The following is a 25,689-nucleotide window of genomic DNA, read 5'->3' as shown; positions in this document are numbered from 1 at the left end:
GTTGGCCTGAATAAATTATAATTTATTCAACTGTAATATTCTATTATGTTATTAAAAGTTTCTATGGCGGCTCCACTCTAATACCGTGTTTCTCCGAAAATAAAACCCTGCCTTATATTTTTTTGAACTCTAAAATAAGCGCTTGGCCTTATTTTCAGAGAGGTCTTATTATTTTGGGGCACATGGAGCAAGATGGGGCTCCTCTTGCCGTCTTACCTGATTTCCAGCTCTGTGTTTTAAATATTTTCGGGGAGGGCTTATTTTCAGGGGGAGGCTTATTTTAGCACAAAAGCCCAATTGGACTTATTATCAGGGGATGTCTTTTTTTCAGGGAAACGCGGTATACAGTATGTCCTTTCTATCATCTACTGTTGACCTGGCCAAAATATCAAACAGGATCATTGTCTCTGAGTAATCTTGCTTCCTTATCACTACTGAGAAGGTGTCATAGAATGGGAGTGCTTAGATCCTCTAAGATCCTTAGGATCCTAATAAGATCCTTATTTTTAAATCCAGAGATCTGGATTTAAAAATAAGGATATCAGAACAAATCTTAATTCTTGTTTGTAGAATAAACCACAATTGTCTGGATTGACATAGCGTGCTAAACCAAAGAAGCCATGAAATGGTTATAATAGTGTGAAGTATAAACCACACCTCAGTTGGAACTCAGTTGGAACTTGATAACCTAAGGTCCACTAAGGTTCTCCATTTTTAAAACATTTTAACACCTGTAAACCACCCAGAGTCTCTGGAAATCAGGTGGCATATAAATGTATTATTATAATTATTATTATTAGATAAGTAAAGATTATTCTTCTTGGTTACATGGTATTACTGTTGATTTTCATACTAAAATGGCATGCTTCAACAGATAATGAAGAGATGCATAATATCCCTTCAAACCTCAAACCATTTTAGATGATAAAAGTGTGTGTGTGTGTGTGTGTGTGTGTTTCTAATCTTCAACGTTTTTCTAATCTTCTGCCAATCTTCTGTAGTGTGACTAACAGTTGAATCTAGAATGGCCTTATGCAGAAGGAGGAGGATGGATTATGCCCATACATTAAGGTTTACTTCCTAAGGATGGAATCAGAATTAAGAGAAAGTAGAATTAATCCTATACATCCTTAGTTGTTTGTCCATGTTCCTTGCTGTTTGGTCTCGTCTGTTACATGGTATTGCTGCTTCTATACAAAAATAATATAATTGTTGTATCTGATTTTGAAACCAATGCTATAAGGGTTCAAGACCCATTTTCTACTCCTACATTAAATGTCAATGCTTTATAAAAAATTAGAAATTAGAAGCAAAAAAATGTGACTTGGGTATAGAGTTGATGCATCTTTGATGTCTAGTTGCTTTGAAAATGCGATTGATTTCTCAAAATATGTCTCCTGTTATTTTGCTAAACATCAGATAAATGCACAAATGGATTTTTGTACATTTATACAAGCAGAGGGTCAAGTGATTCACAGGATCAAGTGATTTCTCTCCCTGAAGACTTTTGAATTCACATTGGGATAAATCGTGTTAGAATCTTGAGATCCACCCCAAGGGCAAAATATGTCACAAGATGCATTTAGATTCATGTGTACCATGACCTTAATTTTCTCTGCCAAAGCATACCTTTTAACAACAGGCTACAGTATTTAAAGAGACAATGATTCAGCAATGTTTTGTGCCATATGCTATACCCTGTTAGATCATTATGAGTTGTCATGGAAGAGAGGGATATTTTTGCATTGTTTTTCTCCATTTAACTCAATGGGACAGACATTTCTTGCACCAGCTTTCTCAAACCTGGCACCTTCCTTATATGTGGAGATTATACCGGTAGTAAGACTTTCCAGCCACTGCAGTCCCCCCATAAATAAAGGATATCCAACCGGAGAAGATTGCCTGTTTTGCTATTTTATTTTTCCTGGGGAAATTACAGAATATTACCCACTAGATTGTTCAGGGAATTGCATTGTATTTCATGACAACAGTGGTATATAATTTGTCCCACCACTGTAAAAGAATTGCTGTTGTAGCAATTATATCCCAAATTCTCTCAAGAAGGACTTAATTTCCAAGCATGAACAAATGTCTCTGAACCAAACTACAGAAGATACAGAAGACTTTGAATTCTGGACTTGTTTGGGAGGTTATTTTAAACCTACAAGGGAAAGAAGTTAATTTTCATTTAGATACCTAGCATAGAATTTCCCAAAACTGATAGAAAGCAAATCAGGCTATAGGGCCGTGATGGCGAACCTATGGCACGTATGCCGTCTCTGATGGCACGCAAGCCATCACCCCAGTTCAGCTCTGCTACGCATGCGTGTGCACCTCCTACCGGCCAGCTGGTCTTCGGGTCTCTGCCATGCATGTGGGGGCGCAGGGCAGGGCTGAAATGCTCCCGGTTCAGACCGGATCACCCGATCCGGTAGCGATGGAGGCGGGTGGTTCGGAGAACTGGTAGTAAAAATCCCTGCCCCCCCCCTTTCCCAGCTGAGCCGCACAATCATCAGAAGCTTTTTTTTTTACTTTTAAAAGCATTTTTTCTACAACCTGTTCGGCCAAAAAAATGCTTTTAAAAGTAAAAAAAAAAAAGCCTCTGATGATCACGTGGCTCAGCTGGGATCGTCAAAGGCTTTTAAAAGAAAAAAAAACCTTGGCCTGATCTCTTCCCTTTTTAAATATGTAAATTTTAATCTGTTTTTAAATTATTGGGGTATTTTAATTTGTCTGGGCCAAAAAGTTTAATTTGATTTTATCGGGTTTTTAAATTTTGTGTATTTATGTATTTTATTGTTGGCTGTTCACCGCCCTGAGTCCTTCGGGAGTAGGGCGGTATACAAATCAAATAAACTAAACTAAACTAAACTAAATGCCTCTGACGATCCAAGCTGAGTTGCCTGATCGGCAGAGGCTTTTTTTAAAAAGCTGGGATCATCAGAGCCTTTTGAAAGCATTTTTTTACAACCGCTTCGCCGAAGAGATTGTAGAAAAAATGGTTTTAAAAGTAAAAAAAAAAAAAAGGCCACGCCCACCCAGTCACATTCCCCCCACCACCACGCCCACAGAACCGGTAGTAACAAATTTTAGATTTCACCACTGGCGCAAGGGGGGCGCATGCCAATCTAGGTTTTGTTTAGGAAGATTGATGGGTATATTATCCTGGCCAGAAATCTTTCCAGATTTTACTTTATTTAAAAATCACAATCTCTCCCTTAGACACTGGTTCTCACTGTACAATCTGCTTTGATTTGATGTTACTTGAATTTTCAGTGAAGATATTCAATGCCTTCTCTGAAAAACATATATTCTAAGCAGTTACGCCAGGAAAGGAATACAAAACAGGTAGTCGTCAACTTACAACAATTCATTTAGTGACTGTTCAAAGTTATAATGGCACTGAACAAAGTGACTTATGACCTTTTTTCACACAACTGTTGCAGCATTCCCATGGTCATGTGATCAAAATTCAGATGCTTGGCAACTGACTCACATTTATGACTGTTGCAATGTCCTGGGGTTATGTGATCACATTTTGCAACTTCCTGACAAGCAAAGTCAATGGGAAAGCCAGATTCATTTAACAACCATGTTACTAATTTAACAACTGCAGTGATTCACTATTTATTCATTTATTCATTATTTAATATATGGAAAATACATGGACTTATAGTAGTTCAATTGAAAAAATCAGACATTGGGCCAGTGTAGGCTCTTGATGGACATTCAGACACAATGTGATGGATATTTTGTTGAGGAGCACAAGTGTCACACTGAGGGGTAGAGACAAGACCCCACTTGAACAATGAGTCCTGGCCATGTTAGTGTGTGTTGATGTCAAAGTTGTTAGACAGCTGTTAGAGATTCACTAAACAACTGACAAGAAAGTAAAATGGGGCAAAATTTACTTAACAAATGTTTTACTTAGCAACAAAAATGTTGGGCTCAATTGTGGTCGTAATTCAAGGACTACCTGAAGATGTATGCAAGGAAAATATATGGGCATCTATTTCTGCCTCTTAAAAGCATCCAGAACTGGGAAAACCAATTTCAACAGAAGAGTATTCTCTTCTGTTGAAATTGGTAAGCAGAAGATATGTAATTTTTACTGAATTCCACTAGTGCCAACCTGTTACATGGAAAATTGCAAGAGCCCTGTGATACCTTAAAACATTTACTGCAGATATACAGGTAGTCCTCAATTTACGTCCACAATTGAGCCCAACATTTCTGTTGTTAAGTGAGACATTTGTTAAATGAGTTTTGCCCCATTTAACGACTTTTCCTGCCACAGTTGTTAAGTGAATCACCAAAGTTGTTAAGTTAGTAACATGGTTGTTAAGTGAACCTGGCTTTCCCATTGACTTTGCTGGTCAGAAGGTCTCAAAAGGTGACCACATGACACGGGGACATTGCAATCGTCATAAATATGAGTCAACTGCCAAACGTCTGAATTTTGATCACGTAGCCATGGGGATGCTGCAATGGTCATAAGTGTGAAAATCGGTCATCAGTTTTTTCAATTCCGTTGTAACTTCATTTAATGAACTGTTGTAAATCAAGGGCTACCTGTAATCAAATTACATTATTAAATGCAGATTGCAAGCCAGAGGAAGGCCTGTTGGGTAATCAAATATACCCTTAAATTGTATTTTCCACATATTTCCTACTGCAGCATCCTCCTGTAAAGTATAAGCGTCTGTTTTCAAGGATTACTGTAGCCGGGCCAGGTCTTCACAACAAAATCAAGACATTTTTAAAAACCTAACGAATTGATCTTCGGGTACGTTTCCCAGACTCCACAGGTAGATACGGCGGGCAGTGAAAGAGAAGCATTACATCCACATCCCAGCTTGGCAAGTACTGTTTTCTGGAAGCTAAGATGCCTTTTTATTTTCCCCTGAGAAAGGAGAGAAAGAAGTCTGGAAAACAATGCAGGAACCGCTCAGAAAGGAGAGGACAATTCCCAGTGTGGACAATTAACCAGTGGGAACAGCTTTGCCTTCAGAAGTTGTCGGTGCTTCATCACTGGAGGTTTTTAAGAAAAGACCGGACATCCGCCTATTTGAAAATGGCATAAGGTCTCCTGCTTGAGCAGGGGGTTGGACTAGAAGACCTCCCAGGTCCCTTCCAGCTCTATTCTGCTTGAGAGCGGGAATCCAGCCGGCCGGCTTCCACCCCGCCTCACGCTGGAAACCAAACGTCAACGTCAGTATTTAAACCACGCCCTCCAGAAAGCGGCGGGATGGGCGGGGGAGAAAGGTGTGAGTGGGAGGAGGAAAAAGAACGTTAGAGCCACGTGATGCGGTCAAGCCAATGGAGAGGCGGCCAAGCCAGCCCCGCCGTGAAGCAGGCAGGCTAAGAGGACTCTTGGCGGCGGCTACGTTCTCCTCCTCCTCTTTCTGCCAGCGCTCCCGGTAGTCGGAGAGCAGGGGGCGGGGGAAGAGGGAGACGAGTTCCGCGCGGGGTCTGAAGGAGGGAGCCAGCCAGCCAGCTAGGTAGCAAGCAAGTGCGGGAGGCGGGCGGGAAGGCGAGCCCGGCTGGCTGGCTGGCCGGCCAGCCGGAGGAGTAAGAGACAGCTGAAGAAGAGGGAGAAGGAAGGAGACGGGAGGGAAAGAAGGCAGAGGCAACGGGGCCGGCACCACTGCCACCATCACGCTTCCTCCTCCTCAGCTACCGTCCTTCCCGGGAGGCTGCGACTCCTCGGCCTGGCGGGCCCCCAGACATCCAATCGGTCGGCCATGCCGAATAAAAACAAGAAGGAGAAGAGTCAGGTCAGGCCCGAGAGAGGCAGCGTCGGCCGCGGAGTAGTCCCAGGCAGGAGCAGGCCCTTGGGGGGGGGGAGGGGGCTGGCTGAGATGTTCTACCTAACTGGTTGGGTGGAGGCAGACTGGTGGGCCTGGAGAGCTTGGGGAGGGGGCGCCCGAAGGGAAGGGCTACAATGCTGAGTGGGTGGGTGTGTATATATATATATATGTCCCGATTTATTGGGAATCGGCTAGGTTGGGAAAAGGTTTTGACGCTCCCCTGCACATTAGTGGAAGGTATTACTTGGGAATGAGTCCTTCCCACCTGTAGTACTTTATATGGCACTATTCATGTATGCATACACACACACACATATATACACACACACAGGTATTTCTTGTGTAAAGTCACCGCCCCCCTCCCAGTTCCAGACTTGGGTGGAATGAGGTGTGGGGAAGCAAGAAGCACGTGTTTGTACTCTGCGGAGAACGGGAGTCTCTTGCCTTTTGGAGAGGAAAAGGCTTAGCGCGGCATAAGCTCTAAATCTGACAGTCCTTTTAACCACAAGACTCTTTGCTGCAACAAACTTGACACAAGCTGCCCCCCCCCCGTTTTTGCAAGTGGTGTTTTGGAATGGTTTCTGGATGTCCTAAGTGTTCACTGATGAAAGAGGATGGGCTTATTTTGGAAAGTGACTTAAACTCTAGATGCTTAGTTTTGGGGGGGGGGGCAGTTCTTGCAACAGACTGGCAAACGTGTGGAAAGCACTAACAGAGGTTGATGTAGGGAAATCAGTCTTGTTATAATAAACTCACTTCAGGATTCACTTGTTATTTTTCTGTCTTTCGTTTTGACATGTGTTTATGAAAGTGTCATTGAGCAAGTGTTAAGATTTAAAATACTGTTTTCCTATTGGAGCAGTGTGCAGGCATCATTCTATCTAGGCAATGGCGCAATCCTGTGCTTGTGTACTTTGGAATAAACTTTATTGCTCAATGAGTCTCATTAATTCAAGTATGCATACCAACAGGCTGTATATGCATTAAAGCTGTATACTTTGTCTGGTAACTGGCAAATAGAGATCTAGTATCTTATTGTTTAATATTGAGTGAAACAGGAAGGTTCTCTTGTTAATTAATCCTATAGTGTTGAATTCTATGGTAGCATCTCCATATATGCTCATAAATGCAAATGTTTATTACATGTATTTTATTACTTTTATTAAAGTACTTTATATACACCAGGGCCTTAACTGGTTTGCTACAATTCTGCTTGCCCTTATAAATCTCAAGAATAAATATCTAGGGAAATTTGTCTATTGGCTGAGGGCCTAGGTTCTTGTTGGCACTTGCATTCTGAAGTGTTTTAAACACATATATGAGTACAGCTCATCATTTGGCATAACTTTTTAAATCCTATACATGGAAGCTCCTTGGTAAGATACTTGAACTCATGTGACCTCTCCATATTACAAATTTAATTAGGCCTTACAGAGATTTAGTCTGCCTTTGCTTTTTAAAAACTATTTCATGTTTTCTGTCAATGACAGAATGTGCTTAGCACATTGTAAGCCACCCTGAGTCTCCGGAGAAGGGCGGCATATAAATCAAATTTTTTAAAAAAAATGAACAGTGGTTTCAAAACTACTGTTTTGAAACAGTATTCTGTTTGATGTAATGCCCATTTTTAAATGCCCATTTACTAAATAATGACTTTTTAAACAAAATTATTCTGTGTGCGCTTGAAATTTTCTTATCTCTGTCAATTTTAGGAACCTCCAAAAGCAGGCAAAAGTGGCAAAAGCAGCAAAGATGTACAAGATAATCTGGATATTGAGGTGAGTTTTTAAATACTGGAAAAGTATGCTATGTTCTATAAGATTTGAAAGATTTAGAAGTCCCTTGTTTTGTGACATCTCAATCTGAATTTTCTGAGTAACTTTAAACCATTTCTCGCATTTCCCTAATCATATGGATTCTAGGAATGATTATATTGGCTTACTTAATTGAAAGAATTATTACAATAATATATTATAAGTGTTTTATAAGTTTAAGAAAAATTACTGTATAAAATCTAAGTTTATTATTGAACATCTGGAGTCTCACCATATTTCAGTAGAACTGCTAAAGTATGAGTTAATTCACCTGTTCATATTTTAAATTGTTTATAAGCTTACAAATTGCAGTGACAAAAATTTCTTAATTAAATTAAAATTCTACCAAACAAAACTTTTAGAAATCTAATTGATTTAAAAACTAATATCCTGTTTTAACTAGTCAGTAATTGTCTTACCTGTTTTGTGTTTCTTACATAATGTAGAAACTATTCCTATAACCCTAGGGCTTTTCTATTCCATCATTCATCTCAGAAATACACGAATTTGCTTGTTAATATTAGAGTAACGATGTTATGAAAAGGATCAGGAAGATGATATTTCTGTAATTGATAAAACATTTAAAAGCTTGTTATATTTCATTAAGCAGGAATCCCTTTACTAAAAAGCAAACTATAATCATTCTGAAAGTTAGCCAATGTTAAGAAATGGTCAGTAATTCTAAAGTTCCCTCAATTAGACCTAGCAGCTCCTTGACAAGAGATGAACCTCCCACATTCTTCTTGTAACACTACTGCAAAAAGGATTCTATCTAATTATCAATAAAAATTGCTAGTACTGTAGAGACAAATAAGGGTCCATTCAGCAGGAAATGGCAAATGCTGTGTCAGGGGAACATAATTCTCCATACCACCAGTCATGCCTTAGTTAAACTAACCTTAGTTGTGCATTTTGGGGAAAAAGTGAAAGTTTTATGATAGATGCTAATGTTCATAAGATATGCTATGAGAGCTTGGGGAGTTATTTTTAAGAAATATATTGAATTTGAACTAGACATGGCATTACGGTATTTATTTAACTTAGATGCTGCTCATCTCCCTGCCCCGTGTGACTCTCGGCAGCTTACAGTAACACAACAATTACGAATTAGATATTGAAATTAAATAAGATGCTGTTACTTTATGAATCAAATAAAGTAATGATTCTCTGTTTTAAGATGAAAGTACATTTCCTTTAAGAAAAAATATTATAAATGATAGAAATGTTTTGTATCTTGGATTCAAAACAAAGGATTTAGAGCAGCTGAAGATATGCATGCTGCACCTCTTGGCACCTTAGAAAAACAGTGTCTGTTCCTGGTTTCACCTGATAGCCATACAATCGCATAAAAGTCATATTTGAAGTAAGGAAGAGCCAGTACATTTTTTGGCCTCCTATGTATACAGTATTTTTCTGTAAGAACATAGTTACCATGTGACTTCAGGAAAAGATACATCATCTTTAAGGATGTGCTGACAGATATATTCATGCCCACCTCTGTTCCAAAGCAGTTTTTCTGCTTCAGATTCAAGTGCTATGCATACCTAGTAAGGATGAACACCGTATATAAGTTTATTCTCAATGTTTTCCTTTGTGGAGCTTTCTTGCATTAAACATTATCAAAAATATTTGATAATATTTTCCCTGTTGTTCTACAAGTTAAAAAATAAATAAATAAATAAATAAAAAGTCATAGAAAAATTTTCTCTGTTGCTGGGGAGAGTAGAACTAAGGAGATAGGAGCATGCACAGAGATCTGATTGGATGTATATTTGGATTAGCTTCCATAGCTGCAATTCTTAAAACCACAGAATGGTTAAGAATTGAATGTCATTTAGTATTGCAGGGCATCGTACATGCTGAATTGTGAGAAGCTGATAAAGTGATGATTTAACATTCTAACACAAGTATTTTAAACATGGTACATATTTTATCTTTTGTAGAAGTACATTGTACATATGTACATGGGAATACTAATGGGGAAGCTTGTTGCCCAGTTTGAAATTAAAGTTCTATGAAAATAGAGAAGTTGCATATTCAAATGCAGCTTATCTCTGGATATATATATAGAGAGAGAGACCTTAAGAATCCTTTTCCAAGTAACAGATTTCTAGGCTATACAGTACAAGCATTTGACCAGAGAGTGCTGTTTATAATGGGTGAAGAATAATAGAATTAATTGAATGTATGTATAGATGGGCTGCAGACAGTAGAACTAAATGAGGTAATGATAGGAGAGCTTCTGGATCCAACAAAGGGGCCATTTACTATATTATTGGGTGAACCTTGTGATCAATCAAAAGCATTTGGGAAGCAGTGGTGTACAAAATTCAGATACTCATTTTCCTGAGCTCAAGAAAAGGCACAGCCCTGAAGTTTTCAATAGATATAGCAAAGGTACCTGCATTGAATCGGGTGAAATCTAAAATTTGTTACTACCGGTTTTGTGGGCTTGGTTTGGTGGGGGTGGGGGTAATGTGACTGGGTGGGCGTGGCCAACTTTTTTTTTTTTTACTTTTAAAAGCATTTTTTCTACAACCTTAAGAGGTTGCAGAAAAAAATGCTTTGAAAAGCCTCTGACGATCCCAGCTGAGCCGCGCGATCATCAGAGGCTTTTTTTTTAATTTTTAAAAGCATTTTTTCGGCCAAAGAGATTGTAGAAAAAAATGCTTTGAAAAGTAAAAAAAAAAACAGCCTCTGATGATCCTGCGGCTCAGCTGGGCATGCGGGGGGCAAGCATTTTTGCTACCGATTCTCCAAACCACTCGCCGCTATCGCTACTGGATCAGGCGATCCAGCCGGAACCAGGAGCATTTCACCCCTGCATTGAATCCAAAACTCTTGCCTGCTTCATATCTAAACGCCACACATTTCTAACTGCAAGCAATGTTTTATAGTTGTTCATAATTATAGATACAGTAGGATGTAGTATATAAGAATTGTTACTACCAGCAGTGTCATTAATTTGTTTAGCCTTTTTTTAAAAAACAAACGAACATGTAATTAGGGGTCCTCAAAAATTCTAGGGAGGAGTCACGAGCAATTTAGAATAGAGTTGTTTTTTTAAACTCATCAAGCTCATACAGGCTTTCACTGGGCAATCCTGGAGCACACTTACATAGGTAGAGCAGAGAACAGGGGCATATGCAGAGGGAGAGCAAAAAAGTAAAGATGATAGCTTCAGTTACAAAAAGGTGGGGCTTTGCTCATTTACCCTTAGACACAATGTGGTTGTTTGAACACTCCATAGATGCCACTGGTAGAGAGCAGAGTCTTGATAAGGTTTTGATAGCAATCAAGTTTGCTTGTGCAGACAAAGTAGGATCGTGGTAAAATTCATTCCTGCTGTGCCTGGCCAAACCTGCAGTGGACTCGCAAGGCAAAGCAAGGAGCAAAACCTGGAACAACTTTTTATATATAGCTTTGTATCCCGTCTACCCATCTAAAAATGAACTCACCAGTCATATAGTAGCTTTATTATTTATTAATCTATCAATCCAGGGGATTACAAATTCTTACAGCATATACTGGTAAATTATAATGCCTGAAAATGTAAAGACGTATTGTCTTTCTAAGACACCCCATAAGCCTTTGTGTGGCAATAGGAGTTGAGTTGTTTCATGATCCATTTTACCTTGCCTCCAGTGCTATGATATGCTGTAATTCTGCCTTGTTTAATTTTGTCTAATTTTTGTAAATTCAATCTGAAACCCTTGTCTGAAAATGTACTAGCATATGTTATTTTTTCCCAAGTGTTAGTGAAAAATGCCAGATTATAAAGTCTAAAGATTGTCCGCAATTCAAAGGACAGAAAGAACAAATAATAGTAACTTAATGTATTTTATTTATAAGTATCTTTATAAATGATCACTCTGTTTCAATTTTAACATCACTTTCTAACAATATTTGTGCACTAGTGAAAGAAACTATTTCAGACATCATGCAGTTATATAAACATTAAAATGTAGGTTTCTAAGACCAAAACAAAAGAAGATTTATAGCCAAACTTGCAACTCAATTTGGATGGCGGGGCAGGGGTTGGAACTACATATGATGAGATGTAATCCTGATAGCAGTAAACTTGGTATCATCATCATTTTCTTAACAGTATCTAATAAAACAAAATATAAGGCATCATATGAGATGGTTTCTAATCAGGAGTGACATGCTCCTGTTTCGGACCGGTTCGGCCAAACCGGTAGCGATGGCGGCGCAAACCTCCACCCAGTCGTTACTTCCTGGTTTTAACTTCCTGTTACTTCCTGTTTTTTACCCTCTGCGCATGCGCAGAAAGGTCCAAGCGTGTGTGCACACTTCCGAACAGTAAGTGTGATTTCCCCCCTGTTTCTAATACTTAGTCAGCACTAATTAAGTAAAGCTGAATTGGTATAAACATACATAATACAGTATATATTTTGTCAGATGAGATACAGGACTACAATTTTTGGTAGCAGTTGAGCAGCTACATCTATCCTGGTTTCAGAAAAATTTCTGCATACTTCATGAAATGAGATTGTCATCACTTTGTTTTTTGCATCTAAAGCCAAATCTTCCTGTTATAATGGATACTGTTTTGTTTTATTTAGCATGGTAGTCTCTTAAAACTAGTATATTTTTGGGGAGATTTGACAAACTGTTAGAAATAGAGAATGGTTAATTTTCTTTTTCTCTGCAACTATTATTGCATTATAAACTTGGATCTCCATATAGTACCATTTATTGCCTTGCTTTGGATTCTAATTGAGATCATTCTATCATTTTGGCACTTGTGCACAAGCACTGACTTCAACTGCTGCAGATCTTCTTTGTCTTGTCCAAAGAAAATCTGGTGTTCCTCTGATGTGAATTGACCCAATCCAGGCCTTTTACTTCACTGATTCCCAGAATGCCAATATTCAGCCATGACATTTTTGCTCTGACAGCATCAAGCTTGCTTTGGTTCATATCCTGATATTCCACAGACCAATGACATATATATCTTGGCAGATCTATCTTTTCTTTTGCCTGTGGATATATCAGTAGGTGGACATCTTTTCAGCTGGCCAGCTATCTGGAAATATCTAGATGCCCAATATTAGCTTACACAAAATATAAAACGTGTTATTGTTTTCTGGCATAGCTGAGAAAATGCTTAGGTCTTTTTCTCTGCAATCTTACTTCTCTTGCAGTAGATTTATTAAGAAGAAGCTAGTAATAAGCAAGAGATTAATTCATACATAAGATGTAAATGCCTAATTATTTATGTTAGATTATTTCACAAAATATGCCTTTGCAGAATACTTTCACATCCAAACTGCCAAAGGAGCCATTGAGATCTTGTGCAGAATGAAGAATATTGGGAGACTTCATATTTGTGAGATATTTAGCATTTACAATAAAGCATTTAATGTAGGGTTCTATGGGTTACTTCTGGAGATATTATCTGTATTCTGGCATTTGCAAGCATTAAACCATAAACCTCTGGCTTATAATTGCCATATTTTACATATACATTAGACAAGACCCTAAAAATCTAATATTAAATTCAATATTAAATTAAATTAAATCACTATTTTTATTTCCTTTTCTAGATAAGCAAAGGAGAGAGAAATTTGTAATCATGTACTAAGACTTCAATATTAGAATTGGAATTTCTATTAACATGGATATTAGTATGTCATTATGTCAGGGATGAGGGGACACAGTGGCTCAGTGGCTAAGACAGTCAAAAGGTCGGCAGTTCAGTCGTTCGAATACCTAGGGCCGCATAACGGGGTGAGCTCCCGTTACTTGTCCCAGCTTCTGCCAACCTAGTAGTTCGAAAGCACATAAAAAATGCAAATAGAAAAATAGGACCCCTGTTGGTGGAAAGGTAACAGTGTTCCATGCGCCTTTGGCGTTTAGTCATGTCGGCCACATGACCACGGAGATGTCTTCGGATAGCGCTGGCTCTTCGGCTTTGAAACGGAGATGAGCACCGCCCCCTAGAGTCGGGAACGACTAGCACATATGTGTGAGGGGAACCTTTACCTTTACCTTTACCTTATGTCAGGGATAAATTATGATAGGGAAATAGTTTTCATCTGGAATCTTAGGTTGCCTCCTGCAGTATCTAGCAGGGACTGCAAATTACAGATCTGAATGTTTAAATTGTTCATGACTTACAGTATAGTTATCTAGCCTATTCTTAAAAGCTTTCAGTGATGGAGAACCCACAACCTCCCTAGAGAGATTGTTCCTCTGGAGTACAGATCTTATCAACAAATTATCATCATACTCCCTGAAATTCTACCCCTATACTGAATAGCAATCTGAGAACAGAACAAAAAACTCTTGTTTTTTCTTCTATTTCCACAATCTTGTGTCCACAATATAAGATCACAAGATTCTGTCCTTTCTCTGCACTGTATTCAAAATAATTCAGCAATCCTGCAGTAGGGAAACAAAAGCTCTTACATTTATATTCCGGACACTATTTTTATGAGGGTAATTGTTAAATTACTTTTTAGCTCCTGTAATATCTTACCGTTCAAGAGCTGATAGATGTTTATTTCTGAAGAACTTTTATTCACACCATATCCAGTTCATTTTGAAGTAATATAGTGTATGTTCCATACAGGATGACATTATTTCTGGTGTTTGTATAGGCTGATACGATAAACATACCTTTTTTCTGGATAGCTTTGGTTAGCTAGTGAATATTTTTTGTGAATATTTTTACCATATTTTATATGCCTCTGAACCAGCATATATTTCATTTTTTATACTGAAATGCTTTTTCAATTCTTTCATTCATGATTATAGCATTGCTTTATTCAATTTTTTAGTCTAACGTAAATGTATTTTTTCACAACAAATTGGTCAGAGTTAAGTGTGGTATAAAATTCTAACATGTTATTATTTATTTTGTCCAACTCAAACAATTAGTAATCAGATCTTTTTTAATGCTGATTATTTATTTATTTATTTATTTATTTATTTATTAAATTTATATACCGCCCTATTCCTGAGGGACTCAGGGCGGTGAACAGCGAACGATAAAAATACATGTAATACAAACGTTAATAAAAAAACCAATTAAAATATACTAAACACTCTGGTCCTAGATAATTCAAGACATCCCAGTTTAAAATAAAATCAAAAGCAATATAAAGGGAAAGTTAGGCCAGGCTGGCCTGCTGAAACAGGAATGTTTTGAGGGCACGGCGGAAAGTGCGCAGATCCGGAATCTTCTGTATCTCTGGGGGGAGCTCGTTCCAGATGGTGGGTGCCCTCACAGAAAAGGCTCTCCCCCTGGGGGCCACCAGTCGACACTGTTTGGCTGACGGCACCCTGAGAAGCCCCTCTCTATGGGAGCATACTGGGTGGTGAGAGGCTATTGGTGGCAGAAGGCGGTCTCGTAAGTACCCCGGTCCTAAGCCATGGAGAGCTCTAAAGGTGGTAAATAAGACCTTGAAGCGCACCCGGAAGATCACAGGGAGCCAGTGCAGCTCGCGCAGGAGGGGAGCCACATGGGAGCGCCATGCTGCTCCCATAACTACCCGTGTGGCCGCATTCTGGACCAGCTGGAGCCTCCGGGTGCTCCTCAAGGGGAGCCCCATGTAGAGAGCATTACAGTAGTCCAGGCGTGAAGTGACGAGGGCATGAGTGACCGTATTTAATGAGTCCCGATCCAGAAAGGGACGCAACTGGCGAATCAGGCGAACCTGATAAAAAGACCTCCCGGCCACAGCCGTCAAGTGTTCTTCTAAAGACAGCCGTGAGTCCAAGAGGACGCCTAAGTTGCGAACCCTCTCCGTCGGGGGAAATGACTCATCCCCAATAGTCAGTGATGGCACCAACTGACTATATCGGGACGTCGGAAACCACAGCCACTCAGTCTTGGATGGGTTGAGCCTGAGTCTGTTCCTCCCCATCCAGATCCGTACAGCCTCCAGGCACTGGGACATCACTTTAAGGGCATCATTGGGGTGGTCCGGGGTGGAGATGTATAGCTGAGTATCATCAGCATACTGATGATACTTCACCCCAAAACCACGGATGATCTCACCCAGTGGCTTCACATAAATGTTGAACAGAAGGGGTGAGAGAACCGACCCCTGTGGCACCCCGCATACAAGGGGCCTCGGGGTCAACCTCTGCCCCCCTGTCAACACAGACTGCGACCGATCAGAGAGAAAGGAGGAGAACCACCGCAACACGGTGCCCCCCATCCCTAACTCTTCCAACCGGTGCAGCATGATACCACGGTCGATGGTATCAAAAGCTGCTGAGAGGTCTAATAGGACCAGGACAGAGGAGCAACCCCTGTCCCGGGCCCTCCAGAGATCATCTACCAATGCGACCAGTGCCGTTTCCGTGCTGTATCCAGGCCTGAAGCCCGACTGGAACGGATCTAGATAAGCCGATTCATCCAAGTACTGAGGAAGCTGTCGCGCTACCACACTCTCAACAACCTTCGCAACGAAGCGAAAGTTGGAGACTGGACGGTAATTAGCCAACACTGCTGGGTCCAGGGAAGGCTTCTTGAGGAGAGGCTTCACCACCGCCTCTTTCAAGGCGGCGGGGAAGGCACCCTCTCTCAAGGAAGCATTTATAATCCCCTGGAGCCAGCCTCGTGTAACCTCCCGAGAGGCCAGCACCAGCCAGGAGGGACACGGGTCCAATAAACATGTGGCCGCGCTCAGTCTGCCCAGTATCTTGTCCACGTTTTCCGGAGTCACAGAATCAAACTCTTCCCAGGTAATATTCTCAAGACTTGCCTCCATCCTTCCTCCCGAATCTACCCAGTCAGAGTCCAAATTTTCCCGAGCGATTTTGTCATACAGATATTGTACAAAGTCCTCGGCTCTACCCTCCAAGGGGTCCTCCCGCACTTCCTGGTGGAGCAGGGCGGCCGGGCGATTATCTGATGATGCAATAAGAGCGGAAAAATAGTTACACTTTGCCGCTTTTATTGCCACCAGGTAGGTCTTAATATGAGACCTTACCAGTGTTCGGTCAGATTCAGAACAGCTGGCCCTCCAACTGCTCTCCAGGCGTCTTTTCCGGTGAACCAGGGAGCCAGGTGAGATCGACGCCGGGTTAGAGGCCGCAAAGGTACGACCCGGTCCAAAGCTCCAGCGGCCGCCCTATCCCAGGCAGCCACTAGGTCTTCAGTCGAGCCGTGTGCCAGAGCCTCAGGAAATGGCCCAAGCTCCGTCTGGAACCTATCCGGGTCCATCAGGCCCCTGGGTTGAACCACCTCATCGGTTCCGCCTCCCTGCGGCGGGGTGTGGTGGTTCGAAGGTCAAAGCGAAGGAGGGAGTGATTTGACCATGACAAGGGCTCGATCGCTATATCCCCTATCTCGAGACCACTCAGCCACTGACCAGAGACAAAAACCAGGTCCAGCGTGTTTTCCCCCGTGTGAGTAGGGCCATGAACTAATTGGGTCAGGTCCATGGCCGTCATGGAAGCCAGGAACTCCTGAGCCATCTCAGACGCCTCACCGACGGATGGCAGGTTGAAGTCCCCCATGACCATAAGCCTATGGGTATCAATCGCCACCGCGGCTATAACGTTGAGTAGTTCAGGCAAGGCCGCTGCCACGTGGCAGGGAGCCAGGTACGTAACCAGCAGGCCCATCTGCACCCCATGACCCCACTTCACAAGGAGGGACTCACATCCGGCCGTCTGAGGAACAGTGGCCTCCCTTGGACCAAGACCCTCTTTAATGATAATTGCCACCCCCCCCGCCCCTTCCCTGTGACCTTGGCTGATGAAATGCCCGGAAACCGGGTGGGCACATCTCTACGAGAGGGATTCCCCCCTCCTGGCCCAACCAGGTCTCCGTAATACCCACCAGGTCCGCTCCCCCCTCCTGAACAAGATCACAAATGAGGGGGGCTTTATTTACCACAGACCTGGCATTGCATAGCATCAGCCGAAGGCCCAGGACCTGAGGGTCTGTGCCACCTGGGGAACGAGAAGAGCATTGGGGGCCGGAGCGTGCCACCGCTTGAAGACAGCGAGCGTGCACTCCCGCAACTTGATGTGGCCCCCTATTCCCGCCATATCTGCCCCTCCCACCTACAGTACTGATGTAATGTCTATCAACAGCACAAGCTCTAACCCTCTCCTTGGCCCTGGATTCTGCATCTCCTCCGTCGTGCTCTTCAGATGGACTAGATCCCATCCCTCGCGGGTTAATCCCTGAACCCATACAACCCACCCCCCTCCCGGGAGGCCCCCCAGCCTCATTATTTACATTGGAAACCACCCTTCTCCCAGATCCCCTTAAAATAGAATTTGAAAAACTAACTAAAAAACCCCAAAGCTTCCGGTTCTTAGCATACCACCTCTCGGGGTTCCAAAACCCGTCCTCGAGGGCGGCCCTAGATAACTGGGAGGGCCAAACTTGCGAGAGGGGGGAATCTCGCAGTGCTAGGAGCTCTGTTATTGAATACATCGGAGGTGAGATAGAATTGGAGGCGATGAAAGGCCATTTTCTTCTTAAGGTGTTAAAGATGGTTTAAAACAGATGGTTAAGACAAAAAGGGTAAAGTAGATAATTGTACAAGGAAGCTAATATAATAGAACATCGGAATACCATCTCCCTCTTACAGTGATGGGAAAGTCTTGTGATTATCAAGAAAGAGGGGGAAAGTGTTACCTTCATGTCCAGGATGGAATTTTATATTTTAAATAATCCATTCTATTAATGTAATGTTTTCCATTATGAAAGAAACCAATGTTGTGATCTTTAATTTGCATTATTTCCTGGGCAGCATATATCAGTTTTGACCTTGATAGAGGCAGAATTGCACCTTTTATCTTATGTTTTATAAATAATTTCTCATTGTTATCCTCCAAATTATTCAATATTTGGAACCTTCTCCATTAGTTCCTTAAACTTAGTAACTAGCACAGCTGAAAAAACAATTAGATCAGAGCCATCTTGGAATCTTCACTTTTGCTAAAATGGAGCTGACTTTTTTTTCCTTATTCTTGGTACCAAGTTCTTATACATTTTACCCAATTCAAATCCAGATCCAGATCAAAATAGAGGGGTTATTGTTTCTTCATCCCAGAATGCAAGAAGAAAATTGCAAAGCCACCCATGTTATTACAACTTATTATACTTTAACATGTCAAAGCAGTAGCAATATCTAGCCATCCTTTGCTGATGTCAAAAATATGAAAAGGGGTCAGATCCAGTCAGAACCTGGATGAGAGAATACCAGAGCTTTCCAGAATAAGCTATAGATTAAAGTAGGATATGTGAAAAGAAAATCTGAAATAAGGTAAAATGGTAAAAAAACAAAAAAAATGGTAAAAAAACAAAAAAAAAAACCTATATTCTTGCAAAAAATGCTGTTCCTGGAATTTAAACTTGATTTGAAGGGAGATTTTATGGACTGTTTGTTCTAAAACACTATGGCTATGTGTAATTTCTTGTATCATCTTAATATGGTTTTTAATAATGTTCACTGTCCAGTGTAGAAGTTCTTTTGGGTGTGCCAGTTACATACCCTGTTTCTCTCAAAATAAGACATCCCCTGATAATAAGCCCAATCGGGCTTTTGAGCGCATGGCAATAAGGCCAAGCGCTTATTTCAGGATTCAAAAAAATATAAGACAGGGTCTTATTTTCGGGGAAATATGGTATTGGCAGCTAACTATGAAGTACATTTGAAAAATATAGTATGTTAAATAATGTTAAATAATGGTAGAGTTTTTGTGAGCATTTAGTGTTTCTGTATGTGTCATGATTGCATGTGAGATTAAAAAAAGCGAGCGGGTCTTGTGTGTGCTGTTTTTGAAGCCTTTGTGATATTATAGGAGGCTATAACAAGGGTAAGGTGAAAAACTGCTTTTTTTGAGTGGGCTTTTTGAGTGTTTGATGGTAGATTTATAGGAGTAATGAATGATAATTCAAACTAATCTTGTATAATGAAAACAAATTATCAAGAATGTAGAATCTTGACTAAGATGAGTTCAAATTCATCATTGTCATATTTGTCTTGATATATTTACATTTTTGTATCCATAGTTGTGAATTTAGTTCCACGGTTATGGAAATTAATATTTTAAAGAATTAGACTGAATGGTCAGTACCTGTAGTTTTACTTCTTATAAATAAACACACACATCCTCAGTCTTTAAATTAGAATTTATTTTATTTATTTTTATTTGATTTATTTGATTTATATACCGCCCTACTCCCGAAGGACTCAGGGTGGTGAACAACCAAACAGTAAAAATACATAGATACAAAATTTAAAAACAAAGTAAAATCGAATTAAACAATTTGGCCCAGACAATCCAATCATTTAAAACCAATTAAAATTTGCATAATTAAAAAGAGGGAAAAGATTAGGCCAGGCCCGCCTGGTGGAATAAAAAGGTCTTAAGAGCGCAGTAGAAGGTGCACAGATCCGGGATCCTCCGTATCTTCCAGATAGTAGGTGCCCCCACAGAGAAGGCTCTCCCCCTGGGGGCCGCCAGTCGACATTGTTTGGCCGACAGCACCTGGAGGAGCCCCTCTCTATGAGAGCGTACCAGCCGGTGGGAGGCTATTGGTGGTAGTAGGTGGTCCCGTAAATAACCAGGTCCTAAGCCAGAATTTAAGTAGTTATAAACTTAAGTATCTCTAAGTAGTTTATCACTTAGAGTTTATTACATTTAAGTTATAAACCAAACACCTTTCCTCAAATAGCTGAAGATTAGGAAAGAGGAAATGGTTTGGAGAATAAGTAATTTTTCTCAGCAATTTCCTCAAGATATTCCTTTCTTGAGCACATATACAAAAATCAACTTTGAAGTAGTAATATTATTTTAGCACTTTGCTCTATAGTTTGCAATAACATTGCACATAACATTAGAAAAATTCCCATTTTCGAATATAAAATTCATTGTTTACACTGTTTACAATTATAAACAGTTGTATATGCCAAAATTTAATATATTGTAAATCTAGTTTCCTCCACTGGAGGTTATTCAGTTTTTATGTCCAGAGGGATATCTAGGTTTATTGTGAAAGTAAAGTCATAGTTTTGAAATAAGTACACTAATGCAGGGATCCCAATCCTCTTTGAATCACTGGTGCTTTTGAGAATGTGTTCTGGGCATTCTCTCAAAAATTTCACCTTGGAAGACATGGCCAGTCACAAAATAGGTTGAAGTGATTTAAAGAAAATATAAAAACAAAAAAATAAATCAAAAGGAAGAGATGAAATCTGAATGATAAAACAGAAATTTATGGTTTGTGATCTGCATAATGTTATAGCCAAATGCATTTTGTTCAAGGCTTAAGGATAACACTAGGAATAAAGATGATTCTAGAGCTAGTTAGCAGCAAGAGAGGTGCCTATCAGCACACATTTCAGCACTTACGACTTATTAATGAGAAAGTAATATCTATAGGAAGAAAAATTGTGCAATATACCGTATAAGACACACTTTTGTCCCCCCTAAAAGAGGCTGAAAATTTGGGTGCATCTTATATTCCGAATGTAGCCCCACCCACCCTTCAGCCTCCGCGCATCCTCTTCCTTGCTGCAGAGATTGTCACCGACAATGGCTTAGCCATTTTGGGCGCTGCGTGTCGCGTTTTCAGCCTCCAAACGCTCCGTTTGAGAGCCCTTCTAGGCTGCAGGGATTGCCAAAGCACATCACCACTGATCGCCACCTGAAAACATGACACGTTTGGAGGCTGAAAACACAACGCGCAATGCCCAAAATGGCTACCTGGAACAGCTCCTGCCTTCTCTTACCCTTTCCACGCTTCGCCTGCTTTAGTCACTGGAGGTCCCTCCGATGATCAGCTGTGCTTTTGAAGCTGTTTTTTAGCCCCAACCAGGTGCACGCGCTCAAAATCAGCGAACTAATGTGCTGAAGCTGACCAGGCTAAGGACACTAGCCAGATGAATACCTGGTAGGCAGAAATTTTTTTTCCCTATTTTCCTCCCCAAAAACTAAGATGCCTCTTATACTCCAGTGCGTCTTATACTCTGAAAAATATGGTAAATAGCACATTGAAAGGCTTCTCTGAAAGTTAACATTTTTAAAATACATTTTTCAAAGGAACCCATGAAGGCAAGAGCCTTCACTTTTGTAAGGGGGTAGGGAAGGAATGTCCTGTGATTTCATCCAATTTTCTCTTTGATAACTACTGGTAGGTAATATTGCTGCTGATGATGATGTTACCTAGTTTAGTAATGAAACAATTCAAAGAAAACCATCAAGCTCAGAACACCAAGAACTCCACAGCTATAAGGTTTATTTCTAAACAAAAAGCTTGGGAAAGTGGAATCTTGTTGGAATCTTGCATGAGCAGCAAACCAAGTTCTTGTAGCTTCTGTGTAACCATAATTTTCGCCTTCCTCTAAAGTTGTAATTTTTTTTGAAACTCAGTAAACCAGCTACTATAGATATTAAACACTTCCAGTAACTTTAGTAACTTTCTTGTCTGTTTTTAAAAATTTGAATAAAAGAGAAAAAGAAATCAAAATACATTAAAAGCAGTTTGCAGACATTTAATCTCCAAAGTTTATTTGGATGGTTTATTTTGTAATCCTGAATTGCAAATAGAGAAAGCTTAAAGAAAACCAAACATAGGATCATATTAAAAATACTTCTTTTCTAAAGAAAAATGAACAGTGGACATCACCATCTTTCTCAAGAACCTTTATCTTATGGATTTTGATGATAATATGGCATTTGTTCATTTACATTAAAGCTTCCTCACTCTGCTTCCTATCACTATGTACCATTTCCTTTTAGGCTTAGGCACAAAAGCCAGTTGGGTGATCTTGGGCCAGTCTCTCTCTTGCCTCTAGGAAGATGGGAATGGCAAACCATTACTGAAAAACATTGTTAACAACATTAAGTGAAGTTTGCATCAATAAAATCTGTTGCTGCCTAATTAACATTCTTTTTAAGAAGTCTCATGATGTTTTGCTTTTTAAAAACAGGTCTCATGCAAAAAATCGAATACTGTATCATCTGCAACACAGTTATCTAAAATCAAAGCAACCTCTACACAAGCTGCAGCAAAGAAAGAAAAACGGCAGAGTTCTTCAAAATTTAGTATTACGAGTAATAGAGAACTCCAAAAACTGCCAGCTTTAAAAGGTATTTGCATTTTTTTTCACACAAATCATAATACAGGTGGGGATCCCAAAGGTGTGGGTTCACACAGTTAGTCAAGCCTGTAAAATACGAATTTACTGTGGATTATTTTTTCCTTAGTTGTCTTTTTTTTTCATTTTGCTTTCTTTGTGTTATGTTTATATGTATTTTTTATTACTTCACTAATGTTTTTTACTTGTTCATCACTCAGCATCACTTTGGCATAAGGGGCAGGCATAAAAATTGAAATAAGTAAATGTTGGTTGTAAAAAAATTGGCAATATAATGTATTGTTTAAGCTTTTTTAGCAGAGCTTCTGACCTTTTTCCTTCAAAGATCAGATCTTCACACTGCATCACAGAGCATTAACCAGGTTGTTCATACATTATTGCTAAGGAAATATAGCAAGATTATTGCTTTAGGGCAGAAGCAGCAGAGGATGATCCAAAATTCATATAACATTATGCTGTGATAATGTCCAGAAAAAAATAGCTGAGAATTTATGCTCATCGAGGGGTTAAATTTAAAGTAACATTCATTCAAGCAGTTTATTGTGAATCTGTAGAATTTTAAAGCATACTGTATGCAGGTGTTGAACTTGAGAGCAGAACGTATGATCACACTCCCTTTTGTTATGGAGAACACCTATGAATACATTTTTGATTGACTGCCATCAACTTGTTTTAATAGGAATATTGTAGAATATGCAAAACTCTCAAATTTCCAAAAATCCTTACATAGAGGAAAGCATTACTTGCTATTTCGATGTCTATAAATAATTTTATAACTATGAATTACAAAATTAAAATTTCTAGAAGTTTTAATTTTACATTTCTAGAAAGCATGTTCTCTTTCTGCACAGCATCTTATTTTAAATAAGCTAAAAATTTATTTTGTAATTCTTCAGAAAAAGAGGCACTGCCCTTCCATGAAGCGGCCAGGTTTTTAAACATAGGACTAGCAGCAAATAAACACAAGATAACACTTGACTAGAAACAGCATAGGATCTAATGATATTATATCCTATTTTATAATTAACTATTTTAGAAAGGCTTGATGGTATATGCTAAGAGACTTGTCACTTACAATTTCATGCACAGAATTATGCTTTCTGAATTTCTTTACTATGCTGACATAGCAAGTTTGAGATACACAGATGCCATTATTAGGATTAAAAAGCTTTTATATATTGGGCTGATAATCATGGGATCCTTTCAAACAATGAGAAAAACAAAATTAAATAAGATCTAGTGGAAGCATTTTGTGTAGTTTGTAAGGCATTAATTTCTACAACATGCCAAAGTGAAAAGCAAACATTTGATAATGAATTATACTACCCTGTTTTCCCCAAAATAAAACATCCCCTGATAATAAGCCCAATCGGGCTTTTGAGCACATGGCAATAAGGGCAAGCGCTTATTTCAGGGTTCAAAAAAATATAAGACAGGGTCTTATTTTCGGGGAAACACGGTAATTGCCTGATTTCTAAATTACTAATATTATTATTCATATTCAGTATTCATATTAAATACTTGTAATAATGAGATCTTATTTTGAATGAACCTAAAGTGCTGGGATATACCGGTACTTGCTTTGTGAGGTACTTTCTATACCAGTATTATACATTGCAAATTCCCTCTTGTTCATGACTGCTTATGTGATTTTGAAAGTGGACAACATCATATTACTGATATAATCAATGAACTGTGGTGCTGTTTCTTGATCACGACAAACTTCAATGTGCTGTCTAATGGGTATTTATTTATAAAATATATTTGCCCTTGTCATATTTGCTCAGTAAAAATAATCATGGTTTCTGAGCATGATTGTTGATTTCCTTTTTAAAAAAAACAAGCTTTGATCAGAAAATAACAAATGGGAGAAGGAAGCAAAACCATGGATTACACACAACTTCATAGGAACAGTGAAGTAATCATAATGTATCACTATTCTACAGAATGTTTTCTCTGTATAAGTTTAATACTTCAAATGTTGTGCTTTTTCAGTTAAAATAAAAAATAGGTTTGATTTATCTCCTGAGGCTGTAATTGATATTATCTTGTGGGATGATATTGGTCTGTTGAACCTAAAAACAGTTTTCATTTCTTCATGTTTCAGTAATGCTTGACAAGTAGTACATGTGGCCTTCAGTTTTAATGATATAACATGACTATTTCAGATAGCTTATCTGAAAGAGATAGAGAACAGTGAATACAAAAGGAAGAAAATGTGTCGAAAATATCTTTATAAAATATCTTTATAAATATTCTTGTTTCTTTTGCAAAAATCCTGCATCTGGATTATCATTAACTTTACTCTGTTTTTGGAAAATGGGTGCAGAGAATGAACTGGAGCAACTTTCTTCTAGTTGCTAGTATTTTAGACAATCCAAAAATGTACTGTGCATTTTTTTTCATACAATTTGATGGAATTGCTGCTACGTAACACCAGTTTTGCATGTTGAATAATGGACATATATCTCCTACATTATAAACCCTTATTAAATCAATTTTAATGTTTAATTATTAGAGAGTCCGTTTTAGGACTGATTTTTGCCTTAAAAAAATAAAGGTAATCACCTGGCTCTAAAATGTGTGTTATATATCCTTCAAAGTCCAGCTCACTTTTTTTTCAATTCAGGACTTGAAAAATGGATGCACCTTTCATAGAGGTCAATTTTAAGGTAGGCAGCCATTGAATTGTGCCTCATGGACATAAGCCTATATGTTGATTTTAGCTCTGTATTTTAGCCTTTTTAAGTATAGGCTAACAGTTGAGCTGAGTTATCTGGTGTGTTTTTATTAGAACGGCTGCATGTGACATGCAAATGACTGATAGCCTATTTAATTCATTTTTGTTAGAAAGCCAGCATTGCATGTGCATCAACTCTCTTTTTCATCTGGATAAAAAAAATAATTGGGAAGTGGTGGAGACAAAATGGATATGCACTTTCTAAATTTTGACAAAATGTT

The 25,689-nt window shown here is 39.3% G+C and overlaps 1 protein-coding gene across 6 annotated transcripts in view; it reads left to right on the top strand.

Annotated features, from left to right (window-relative positions):
* Nucleotides 1-5,221: 5,221 nt before the first annotated feature.
* The window catches only part of PPP2R5C (protein phosphatase 2 regulatory subunit B'gamma), a 64,605-nt gene continuing 44,137 nt past the window's right edge, over nt 5,222-25,689 (top strand). For 3 of the 6 annotated variants that reach the window (XR_009621356.2, XM_034418483.3, XM_034418484.3), the window contains exons 1-3: nt 5,298-5,777; nt 7,523-7,588; nt 22,561-22,720. Coding sequence is in view for 5 of the 6 variants with exons in the window: in XM_034418483.3 (XP_034274374.1) it covers nt 5,745-5,777; nt 7,523-7,588; nt 22,561-22,720 (259 nt within the window). In the remaining variant the exon portion in view is untranslated. Of the gene's footprint in view, nt 5,778-7,522; nt 7,589-22,560; nt 22,721-25,689 lie in introns of all 6 variants that reach the window. The other 3 variants (XM_087882184.1, XM_060687317.2, XM_034418485.3) reach the window with 2 other exon arrangements.

This window comes from Pantherophis guttatus, chromosome 1 (genome assembly GCF_059756535.1).
Source record: "Pantherophis guttatus breed Tessera chromosome 1, ASM5975653v1, whole genome shotgun sequence".
NCBI lineage: Eukaryota > Metazoa > Chordata > Lepidosauria > Squamata > Colubridae > Pantherophis > Pantherophis guttatus.
Note: the sequence above shows the minus strand (reverse complement) of the source record. Positions and strands in the feature narration are given on the sequence as shown.